At 39.2% G+C, this 12,540-nt stretch overlaps 1 protein-coding gene across 4 annotated transcripts; it reads right to left on the bottom strand.

Annotated features, from left to right (window-relative positions):
• Positions 1-6,206: 6,206 nt before the first annotated feature.
• On the bottom strand, positions 6,207-12,540 carry LOC137748866 (putative pectin methyltransferase QUA2). Of its 4 annotated transcripts, none has more exons than XM_068489072.2 (10): positions 12,202-12,535; positions 11,662-11,779; positions 10,695-11,442; positions 10,469-10,601; positions 9,371-9,611; positions 8,700-8,925; positions 8,410-8,585; positions 7,967-8,270; positions 7,086-7,224; positions 6,207-6,692 (listed from the first exon to the last, which is right to left on the bottom strand). In XM_068489072.2, the coding sequence occupies exons 3-10, from the start codon at positions 11,402-11,404 to the stop codon at positions 6,534-6,536; spliced, it is 2,088 nt and encodes a 695-aa protein (XP_068345173.1). In that variant the 5' UTR covers positions 11,405-11,442; positions 11,662-11,779; positions 12,202-12,535; the 3' UTR covers positions 6,207-6,533. The 4 variants fall into 4 exon arrangements, with proteins under 4 accessions (XP_068345173.1, XP_088541501.1, XP_068345157.1 ...); XM_088685375.1 differs by lacking the exon at positions 12,202-12,535 and adding an exon at positions 12,132-12,146; XM_068489056.2 differs by lacking the exon at positions 11,662-11,779 and having other exon boundaries at positions 12,202-12,540.

Here is a 12,540-nt window from a genome sequence, read left to right as displayed (position 1 = left end):
GAATGTGACTTCTTAATGAACACACAAGGGCATAGTTCATTGTTCACATATCCCTGACTTTTCAGATACTCACTCAAATGGTTATACCACATTATTCCGGATTGCTTCAAACCGTAGAATGAACGCCTCAGCCGAATTAAGAGCATGTTCCGAAGTTTGGAAATATTTGATCCGATCAATTTAAGTCCTTAGGGAACTTTCATATAAATTTTGGTATCAAGATCCTCATAGAGATACACAATTACTACGTCCATAACGGGTGAATAAGTTTCGTCATAGTCAATCCCTAGTTTTTGTGAGAAGCCTTGCACAACTAGACGAGCTTTGTAACGCACAATTTCGTTATTCTCATTACGCTTCCAAACGAAAACCCACGTGTAACCTACAGGCTTCACATATGGAGGAGTATCAGCTACAGATCCAAACACCTTATGTTTCACAAGCTAATCAAGTTCGACTTCTATTGCTTGTTTTTAGTTTGACCAATCAATTCTATGTTGACATTCATCAACGGAACAGGGTTCAATGTCATCGCTCAACATTATCTCAATAACTACTACATGTGTTAATGCATCATCGATAATCATCTCATTTCTACACCAAACATCATCTAAGCTAGCATAATGGACTGAAATCTCTTGATTCTTGAGAGGTGGATTCGTTTATTCAAGAACGCTTCCATAATCTAGATTTCCTCATGAGTTGGATAGAAAGAGTAAGGGAGAGTCGGACTCAAGGTAGGCTCAAGAGGATCCTGTGCCATGGGCTTCCTTTTCCGGGGGTGTGAATCCTTTGAACTAAGTGGTCTGCCACACTTATGTGTATGGGCAGAGGATTGGCTAGATGCTAATGTATGTGGCCCGGCCAAAGTGACGTCTCAAGCCTCCATGAGGGAAGTATTCGTACATTTGGTACATCTAACTTTGCGGGCACATTCGTAGCTGGAATATGTGATCTTGTCACTCGTGCTAGATCGATGAAAGCATCTGGCATGCTATAAGCTACGCTCTGAATATCTAATATACGTTGCACGATAATTTGTGTCATTCTTCGGGAACATTGACGTTCTTATCTCCCCTTAATGACAGGAAGACTATCTCATAGAAGTGACAATCCATGAAACGAGCGGTAAGCAGATCGCCTATCAAAGGTTCTAAGTAACGAATGATTGAAGGAGAATCATATCTGACATAGATTATCATCATTCACTGAGGTCCTATTTTGGTACATAAAGGCGGCGAAATTGGCACATAGACCACACAACCAAAAACGCGCAGATGCGATATGTCGGGTTCGTACCGTAACCAATTGAAGGGCGTTATATAGTTGGGTCACAACAAGCTCAGTCGGACCAACATGGCTGCGTGCAATATTACATGGCCCCAAGTAGCGATCGGGAGCTTGGTACATATAACCAACGATTGAGCAATCATTTGTAAGCGCTTAATAAATGTCTCTGCCAGGTCGTTCTAGGTATGGCCACGAGGTACTAGATGTTCAACTTCAACCCCAACCGACATGCAATAGTCATCAAAATTTTAGATGTAAATTCTCTAGCATTGTCCAATCGAATAGATTTGATCGGATAATCAGGGTCGTCAGCCTTGAGCTTGATAACTTGAGCCAACAGTTTGGAGAATGCAGTGTTCCTTATGGACAACATGCACACGTGTGACCAAAGTGTGGAAGCATCAACCAGTACCATAAAATATCAAAATGGTCCGCAGGAATGGTGAATCGGTCCACAAATGTCCCCTTGAATCCTTTGTCGAAAAGTATGAGGATTCGAACGAATCTTGTTATAAGAAGGCTTATAATAAGTTTTCTTATGGAGCAGGTTTAACATGCAATTCCTTGAATCGAACCTAAACTTTAGGTTAGTGGATGCCCGTGTGATGATTTGAGGATACGGCCCATCGTTGCTCGTCCAGGGTGTCCCAAACGATCATGCCAAAGTGTAATTTCGTGCATAGTCCTAGAGGTAGGGCCAGCCACATAGTGGCTTTTTATAAGGCGTATGGTCATAGTATATAGACCACTCAAGATATACTCTATCTTCTTTAAAATACACTTATGGCCATATTCGTAGAAAGTTATGCACAAAAATTCAATTAAATTTTCTACGTAGGTTTCAACATGATAGTTATTATCTCTATTGTCTTTGAAACTCAATAATGTTCTTATGGAACGTGGAGAATAAAATGCCCCATCAATAGTCAAGATTGTACCATTGGACAACATTATACGTGCCTCACCATATCTTTTGATCAGGTTGGATAGGCCTGAGAAGGTTGTCGGAGGTGCATTCTTAGATATGAAGTTAGTGAAATAGATGCGTTCACGTAAAATGGTGTGTGTGGTTGCATTATCTGCCAGACAACTAACTTTCCCATTAGTCATACCTAGAAATAAAAATTAATTTGAATCGGCCACATGCATAAAAGTTCTTAAAACAAATATCCATTCAAAATAATTTAAGTATTCAAAGATGGTAGTTAAAAACTTAATATCCAAAAACAAACCACCAACTAATAATCCAAACATAAAGGAAAATTGTTCAAACGTAAACAAAAAAACAAGAGGGGGGTTCGGCCACTATGTGGAATTCGGCCCCCAAGTTCTAAATGCAACTAAAAATAGTTTATGACTAAGATTCTAATCTTCTATAGGGGTAAAAGTCTCCTGAAAGTCAGAAACCTCCATCTTGGTACTCTTCAGTTTATCCACTTGCATAAAGTTTGATTCAAACTTCTTACGACGAGAATGATATTCAGCTACAACCTTCTGGGGAGCACGACAAACACGGGACTAATGGTCCTTTGAACCACAGCGGTAGCACATGTCTGCAGCCATGGTTTCAGGTGCTTTGCCCTTATTCTTGAAGTTTGGGGCCTAAGAAGCGAAGTTAGGGCATTTATGGGCTCGGTTTCCTCCCTTAGATGGGCTTTGACTCTGTTGACCTTGACGGGGTTGCTTCTGGCCACCCCTACCACGCCTATGTTGGCGTTTTGGGCGTTGGTTTGTACTATAATGTGTTTCAAGCACAGCAGTAGCCTCAGTAGGTCTTGATGATTTTTTATCAATAACTGATTTTGCTTTTCAGCGAGAAGTAAAACAGAGATCAAATTCAACAACTTAGTGAACTTCTGAGACCTATATTGTTGCTACAAGACAATATTGGTAGCATAGAAGGTCGAATACGTCCTCTCCAGGAGATCCTCTTCAGTGAAGTTCTCATTACAGAACTTGAGAAGTGATCGGGTTCGACAAACTTCATAATTATATTCATTCACAGAATTAAAGTCTTGGAAGCGCAGATGCTGCCAATCATGTCTTGCTTCAGGCAAGAAAATGTCATTTTGGTGATCAAAGCGTTCAGCCAAAGCGACCCAAAGTGCTCATGGATCTTCCTCAACATACTCGGTTTGCAATGCATCATGAATGTGTCTTTGATGAAGATCATGGTAGTGGCTTTCTCAGCTTATAAAGTGCGGGTGAAAAATTATAAAGCTCAAATTATCTAAAAAAATAAACAATTAAACTCGGGGTCCAAAATAATGGACCAAAGCCCACGGGTGGGCTAAGCAAATATATGTCGTGAGATCCAGGCCCAAAATTTGGCTAGAGTAGACATGAGCTGATCAGGCCAAAAAAAAAAGGATTTAGGCTGCAAGCCCAGTAACAGCAAACGGTTTGCAAACAATGGGTCAAAAAACAGAGGCCCATATAGGCGCTGATCAAGTGCGGTAGGGAGAAAGGTAGGGCTTTAAGCCTACACAGAGGTATGCTCTGGTGCTTCGTCGTGCAATGCATCGATATTCCAGCTTCGGGCTGGAATCTGGTGCGACATAGGCAGATTAACCCAGGGAATACACAATCTAGTGCGTCGCAAGACATTGGGACACCATAGCTATGGGCTGGTGTCTCAGGCTGAGTCCAACAAAGGCTCAATTGGGCTCTGTGATGCGGGCCGAGAGAAGCAAAGCCCAAGTGGCCTTGAGTCAAGTCCAAAACCCCCCAGGCAGTTGGGTTTTGGGACATGGTTCTCGGTGCACGGCCCTGGGTTTGACGGCAAGCCAATTCGTAGTAACGGAGAAGTACCTCGACGTCAGGGGGAAAGAAAAAGGGAAACCCAAGAAATTCAAACTTGAATTTCACCTATATTCAATGAAAATCTTCTGGAATTTCAATGATTTTGGTTCAAAATCACGACATCATGGCGGAATTTGCCACAAAATTGCATGGCAAGGTCGTGGTCTCGCTGTAAGCGAGTTAGAGTTTCTGGGTTCGATGCCATAAGCGTCGGTTTTTCCAGGTGGAGCTTGATAGCTTCATGGGTGGCTCAGGTCATGGGTTTGAAGAATCTTAGGAAATTATTTTTAATAATTTTTCCTTTTGATTTCCAAATTAATTCAATGCATATTCAATCAAATAATTCAATGCATGGACATATATTTGATGCAATTCATGGCAATATCGAATTCACATAATTCAACAATTATGGATATAATGCATACACAAATTATATAGAATCTAAAATTCAAAAAACGTAAAGTTGGGTCATGTATTATGGTGAATGTTTATGCTATCAGGACTGCAAAAATATCGAGAAAAAAATCGTTGTTTTGAAAGAACCTGATTGCGTAATGCTATTGATAAACTGGTTTGATGCAGAAAACTTCCACGTCAGATTCCTAAGTGCAGTGGTTGGAGCGTGCTGATAACATGTAGCTTATTTTAATCTGACAAGGGAGAGGGGGCCAACAACACTAAGAGAGAATAGAGAGAGATGTGTTGGTAGAGTTGTGTAGAGGATGTGTTATTCCCCTTACGCAGTACCTTTATTTATAGTAATAAGGAAAGGAATAATCATTCTCCTCCAAGGAATACAAGAGAATAACTAATATCAAATCTAATCTAGGATTTACACAATCACACTTAATACGAAGTTTATAATAATTACTAATAAAACATAAATATTGAAAAGTTAAAAGTAAAATAACATTCTCTCTTATCACTCTCATCCCCACCCATGCAACCTTCTACACATCACCCCCACCACTGCGGGACTCTCCCCCAACCACACCAATCCGACCCACTCCAAATCTACGCCAACGCACCCCTCTATCTTTATCCCACTAGGTACTCCTCTCTCTCGTGTCCATCTACAAGTCGAACATGTCCGTGTAGTTTATCTCCGTCGCATTGTCGAAAACGCTGTCGTTTGGCTTGAACATCGTGTAGCCAAGTCTTGGGTACGAATCCGAAGCGGGTATGAATTGATTAGAAATGGGCGTTTGGTTTGGCGGTGAAATTCGAGAATTGGAATGACGACGACTTAGTAGTAGTCGGTCCGGAATTGGCTTTGGCTCGGTGGGTGCATGTAAAAAGTGAGGTGTTCAGGTTTGAATGGTGGAGATGTTAGCGACATGAGCGGCGGAAATATGACATGCCCACTCCCCAAAAGAGACAAAGGAGGAGGAGGGCGGGATTGTAGTGATAGTCGAAAAGTGAAGGCAAAGATTTTTCAATTTTGCAGTTTTTTTTTTTTTGTAATTTTTTTAGATTTATGATTTTTGTTATTGCCCAATTTTTTTTTTTTTTATGATTTTAAATTTTTTGGTGGGCCAACGATCAGCCATGTCATCGTTTAACAGAGAACTTAATGACTAAACTAACGGAAGAATGATTTTGGAAGCAAATGGTAACTTTAGGTATGAAAGAGAGACGAAAAAAAAAAACTAAAGTTAGCAAAGTGCACATTTCATGATACTTGAGAGTCGTCAAGAAAGAACACTCCAAAATAATACGAGGTCATTAAGTTTCGAGACTTCTGGGTTAAAGCAAGAAATATATGGATTTCAAATTTTGGTTTTGATTAGTGTGACGACTGACTTTCAAATTCGAGACCTATTCCAACATTGAAAAAAAGAGATGCCACTAAACAAAGAACTAATGCCATTTGCCACTTCATAAAGATAAATGTGAAATGTTATTATACCAAACACATGTAAATATTGTAGCCAAATTCGTGATTTGTAAGCTTTGAAATGTAATTCAATCAATCATTGAGGTTGGGGGTGCTTGATATAAAGCATTGACAAGCATGTTTTTTACACTATAACAAACGGACTGCATTTGCTTATTCTGTAATGATCTTCACAATCTTAAATCCTGTGGTTGTATAGTTAAAATGCGAAATTACATGGAAGATTAAAAATATAATCCTACACTCCTCTCTCTCTCTCTCTCTCTCTCTCTCTCTCTCTCTCGCACCTCAATACCATAATAATTACATGCCCTATGTCCCATGGCGGCCTTACGGCCGGCTCCACGGGTGTTGTGTCGCTTTTACAAGACTCAACACTGGTTTTCTTTCGTCGCTTGTTTCTTTGGTTTCGTCTGTCCAAAAATTTTGGTTCCCTCTCCTTTCAATGGCAGAGTTTTATGATGATCGAGTAAAATAAGTAAATGAATATGAATCAAAGTGATATTACCACCATATATCTCAGGCTCCCTTTGAAACTGCTGTATTAGTTTGCTTGCTTCTTAAAGAAAGGCTTTTGGCATATGAGTAGTTTCTCATCGCTGTTGCTTTCGATTTCCACCACGCGTGCCTCCCATTTCAGCCCTGTCGTGAGAGCTCTCGCTGATTCGACAAGAAAAGCTTTGTCATGGATTATCACCCAACCCTGCAAACAATCACTAACATCAGGAGATATTCTAAATACTAACATAACGAAGCAAACAAAAAGCCATCCTACATAGCACCTATAAGTGGTCTATTGCGTTTTGGTGGTGGAACTGAAATTAACTTCGTTGTTTATTTCAATAAGCCTCGATGGTATAAGACACTGTACAAAACAAGACAAAATAATGTATGCCAGTTACATCCTGACATGTAAACAGATATATACACACACGCATATAACTGATGTGTGACAGTCCTAAAAGGGGATTTCCTCTATGAGTCTAAAATTTAGTTAACAGCTCTCCACTCTTCTGCCTGAAACTATATTGGAATAAACGGACTGGTAAAATAACCGTGTAGATGAAATGTGATGAGAATTATTTAATATGGGTACCTCTGGACGAAGCAATCGATCAATCTCTGTGAATAGATCAAGAATGGTACATCTGCGCTGATGATCACTTTCAAGTGAAAGAAGTCCTGCTGCATGCACCATATCATAAGTTCTTGGGTATGTTGGAAAGGGTTCACACCTAGAAACAGATAAAAATTCTTGTTAAAACAAAACCCTACAAAGGAACAACGATGCAGCATTTCCTACAACTACAAATGATGATATGAGTCCAGAGTCCAGACCATGATGTAAAACATGGTGGAGGCAAATCAACTTTTCAACCAATCAAATGCCATGACAATGCCACTTTTATGTCAAATTCAATCCATTGGGTTCTGTAATTCAACAGTTACAAATGTCGTTTCACAAACCTATAGTATAATGACATCCCTCAGTATTCACTGCTTTTTTTTTTCAGATAACTCCAAAGTTACAAACGTATATTAACGCTGAATTATTTCCCCCATCAAGAATTTACCCATCAAACCTGTGTAAAGTCAGCATAATTTAAGACACTACAAGAAGTTTGAAGTCTTTTTTATGAAAGAAAATTCCTGTTTGGTTTTACACCACTGATTAACAAAGGGCAAGGATCACTAAGCTACCTACTACTAAACATGCGGGACAGAAGAATCCCTGGTTAGATGATGTAATCTAACTCTCCTTCGTGAATGATACATCCTATCCATGTGAAAGTATACTGGCGAGCTCATTTGAAGAAAAAAAGAATCCAGTGCCACAAGACTTCAGATTGCAAGAAATTATAACTAAGCAGAGATGTTATGTTTAGTGAAAGAAATTTGGCTAAACAGTTCCAAGTTAAACATGATGCTTAACAGTAATTGCAAGGGATAAAGATGTGAGAGAAAAAGTAGCTTTACCAATCATGCAGAACACCAACAAATCCCCTGTCAAGGATCAAGGGCAGATAATTGGGTCCATTTGTTGGGACCACATTCATGACCCATGCAGACTTTCCAGCTGCCAATAACGCAGAATTAAAACCACCAAAATGAGCATTCATGTCAAGTACGTTTCTAAGCATATTATAGGGTGGTGAAGGATCTTCATCGCCAGGTCTCTTTGGATGATCTGAGAATATCAATGGTGACAGAAGAGACCAATAATTCCGTACTGCCATTTTCCACGTCTCAGCATCCTCAGTGATTTCTTCTGGATGTAATCCTGCGTGAAAATTTCAACACACATGAACCATATGATCTTCACTAAAATAAATTAGGAGACAATAGCCTAGTCAGAGGCTGAGCGATGCATTTGTTTGTTTTCTCTACAAAATAGGCTATATCAGGAACATAACAAGTACCATATATGGCAAGTTCACTCTTGTTCAGATTAGCCCTATAAGGCCACGTTTTCCTCCCTTCAATAGGAATCCATCTGCGGCTTTGAGTTCCACCAATGCAGGCTTGGAGTGGTCGATAATATGGAGATTCAACATCATGACCTTTGCTGCATATAGAGGGACCTGAACCTGGTTTCCTGAAGAAATACGTAGATTGTACTACATATCAGTTTTGGCTCTTATTCTTGTGCACTAAAGACCAAACACATATGATCCCACGTTCAAAAGAAAATCCACATTAGTTTCCTTACCGTGAACTATAACAATTTCTTTCACTAGTCTTCTTCCATACAACTGTTTCATCTTGCTGCGATAACATCTCCCAGCAGAGATTTTCTGCAAAATCATGTACAAGCTTCCACCTTTTCTGATTCACTTTGTTACGACGAAATGTTTCAGCATTGGTAATAGGTGATGTCCAGACAAAGTACCCACCAGGCTTCAAAACTCTATCAACCTCAATCAAGAGGATCCCATCTGTCGTACGAACATAATTGAACATATGATTAATATACGGTAAATCCAAAAAGTATTAGTCTTTTAGTATATTAATGGCTGAATGTGATATTTTCTGCAATCCCACTTCTCAACAAAATTGTAAATCCAAAAAGTAGTAGCCTAAATATTTCTTCTAAAGAGTAACAGTCTAATTATTTTCTGAAAACTCTTTAATAATACAGAAAGAATTGTATTCGTTGGATTCTGCACATTTTTTTATACACAATTTCTGACGGATCTTACAATCAAAATGTGCTAGGTTCCAAGATAAGTTTACACAAAACAAGAACATAATGCAGATTGAACATTTAAAATATTGGCACTTCATGGAGTACAGTTAGAAGTAGTTGGTTAGTAGCATTGGTTAAAAGGCGTGGTGTATGCAGGCACAAAAGAAAACACTTGTTAAAGAGGAGAGCGTTACCCCGTTCGTCCCAATCAATCCCACATCGTGCACAATGCAACATATCAAAAGAGAGAGATGGATACGGCAACTGTTTCGAAATAAAAGAACCAATCATTGCAGGAAGACCCCTTTCAAGAGTCAGCTGAACTTGGCTTCCTGAAGCCTCATAGTTCGCAATGCACATAGTTAGGATCTGACTGGAAAAGAGATGTGCTCCGAAACTACCATAACCGCATCCTATATCCAAGATGGTTCTCACCTGCAGAATTAATTTTGACAGTTTCATTAACCAATTCAAACATAACAGCAGAGTTTTAAATTCAGTGCAACCACCACACATCTTGATAATATGTACATAAGACACAAGTGTGTACATACCACAGTCCATCTGGCATATAAAGCATGTTGCAGTGCATTAAAGAGCAAATACACTACAAGTGATCATAAAATAACAACAGTATGCTCTATTTGTCTTTGAAATAATCTGATCCGTACATAAGAATTTCTGTAATGATCAATCATGCATCAGAAACCAATGGATATGACATATGTACCCTTCTAGGTGGTATGCAGGTGTTTATGTGTATGCATAAATGGAACCAAAGCTAAAAAAGCAGCTTGGTAGGGTACCATAAGGAGTTATAAAGTATTTGCAGTCTCTTATGGAGTAAGCAATGTCAAATGTAAAAGTGCTTGAAACAGTTCAAAATGTGTATTAACTGAGCTGCAGTTTTCATGCCAAGGGCGATGTTTGACATATTAACCCACATGTCAACTACCACTAAAAAAAGGATACTGATTCATTTCTTAAACTGAATATTCTGGACTGGGGGTTAGGCTAGAACCCCTTCTTGTTCAATAAGGAGCATTAAAATAAAGATGTCAACCGCTTGGCTAAAATGCTACATATATATTCCTAACACTTCTTGATCAATATGATTATGTGCATTAAAATAAATATGTCAACTTGCGTGACTAATCTACCCGAATATAAGTTAAATAAACTACACGAGGGGAATCAAATCAACCAAGGGAAAGGAACATGATAACGAATGTTTCCATTGTTATGTGGGGTCGGTTCCAACAACTAATACACACAAATTCCAATCCACTTACCCCAGCTTGTATGAAGTTAGATTCATTTCTCAGTCCTATCATTTCTGCAATTTGGTGCGAGTAGTCTTCAACACCATCAAACATCAAGGAGGCTGAACGGAATGAAATTTGCTCTTCTTCCAACATCATCATCCTGTAAGCACATGGAAACTCAAAATTAAAGCAAAACCAGGACAGGTTAATAGAATTAGAGCAACGTTTGCTAACAAGAGAAATCACAGCTGACCTCTTCGTCAAGCTTCCAGAAGAAAGTACCTCCTGCGCTGTTATTTTCACATTCCCCACCCAGATGACATCTCTACCAGTAGGCCACCGAAGAGGAATCTTATAATGCACAGGCGGAAGAACTAAACAATTTTGCCTCATCCCATTCTCACAATGCCGGTCATATTCGTTGCCATCAGTAAGACCTAAGGCAAGATTCTCCGAAACATTGAAGCATGGGACATTATTTTCGTACTCCTGAGGACAAAACTCCAAGTCTTTCAACCTTGATGAACCAAGAGAAAGCTCTCCGATATGCCACAGGTCAGAAACAAGTTGCTCTTGGAGTCGCCGGTATCCATGGTGTATGCGACCTCTTGAAGTTGTTGAGATGGAGAGTGTCCACCAAAAGGATCCGGTAAGAGCTAGAATAACAATCAAAACTAAACTTAACTTCAACAGTAGCAGCATTAACTTGTGCCGACTTCTGGGAGTACCAGCCATGAAGGGATCGGATGCAAAGCCATTTTCGGTATTTCCATGTTTGGAAGGAGAATTGTCCGGAAAAAGTACTCGAACTGGCAATCTAAAAGCAAAACTATTATTATCAGAAGAAGCTCTTCTGTCCAAATCTTCTTTATCTGTTTTATCTTTCATTTGGGAGTCCAAAAAATCATTGCTACTGCCAGAGATCCGCAGACCAGACGGACCTCGATGCAGAGGTCTGGCCATTCTTTGATTTCAAATGATGCAGACCGCGGAACAAGAATCTGTTAAAAGAATAAATAAAATTAAAATTCATACACAATCAAAAGACATCCAGGAAAACTCCAACAAAAGAAAAACAGGCTGAGAGGTGAAAAAGGCAGAAACCCACTAATGTCCTTTAACTTAAATCCCAAGACAATTGCAAAACCACAACAATTCCTCATTCAAAAGAGTTTTCTTTTTCTGGTGAGGTCATAACTTCATTCAAAAAGTTGATTTACCTTTAGATTCTACAAAACCCAAATGTATTTTCCATCCAATAAGCTTTAAAAGAAAGGAAAGAATAAAAAGTTTTCCCTCAGAAGCATGATCATTTCGTCACTAGATCCATTAACCCAGCTGCAAGACAGACCCCATAAACGATTCAACATATTAAAGAGAAAAAGGAAAATCTTTTATCTAAGAATCAATTGGGAAGAATAAACCCAGACACAGAGCAATTAAGATTTACAGAAATTAAGAGACCGAAAGCAGATGCATTTACATATTAACTACAGATTTGGATCACTTCCCACACCAAATAACAATAAAAAAATTAAATCACTTTCAAGTACCCAAACGAACTAATAGCAAAACAGCAAGCATATTTCGACTCAAATTTCAATCCTAGAGTGTAATAAAAAGAACCAGAAGTACAAAGTAAGCAAAACCCATTTGAGATCAATCCACAGATAGCAAAACCAGTGGTTACCCAATTGTGCAGAAGGAGCCAAATGTAGCAAACGTGAGAGAAGAAGTAGTTGCAGAGAAAAAAACAGTACCTTTTTAATTAGGGAAAGAGAACAGAATAATGGATAAAGAGAAAGAAACAGAAAAGAAAGGCCAAGAAATTGTTGGAAGGAAATCAGTATGAATCCATGGACTAGCTCGGTCTGTTTATTGCCACAAACACTTGTGCTGCTGTGGCTCCGATTTCATCCCTCACTTGGGTCGGTCTCTCCCACTTTCCTCAAATGCTTTAGCTCACAGGAGAGGAAAGAGAAAGTAGAGAGAGAGGGAGAGGATTTTGTACCGATCCAATCGTGACAGAGTTCGTGAAAACTGAGTACTATGTAATTTGAAGGGGAAAATGCACTACTGTGGAGAGAGAGGGTTGAAGC

The sequence above is a fragment of the Pyrus communis genome, chromosome 15 (assembly GCF_041283825.1).
Source record: "Pyrus communis isolate YQ-2024b chromosome 15, ASM4128382v1, whole genome shotgun sequence".
NCBI classification, from domain to species: Eukaryota; Viridiplantae; Streptophyta; class Magnoliopsida; order Rosales; family Rosaceae; genus Pyrus; species Pyrus communis.
Note: the sequence above shows the minus strand (reverse complement) of the source record. Positions and strands in the feature narration are given on the sequence as shown.

Excerpts from the sequence above, each read along its gene's own strand:
- LOC137748866 (XM_068489056.2), bottom strand. The coding sequence starts at position 11,404 with ATGGCCAGACCTCTGCATCGAGGTCCGTCTGGTCTGCGGATCTCTGGC. Across the intron at positions 9,612-10,468 it reads CTAACTTCATACAAGCTGGG|GTGAGAACCATCTTGGATAT; the intron begins GTAAGTGGATTG and ends TTAATTCTGCAG. Across the intron at positions 8,926-9,370 it reads GATTGATTGGGACGAACGGG|ATGGGATCCTCTTGATTGAG; the intron begins GTAACGCTCTCC and ends TTCGTACGACAG.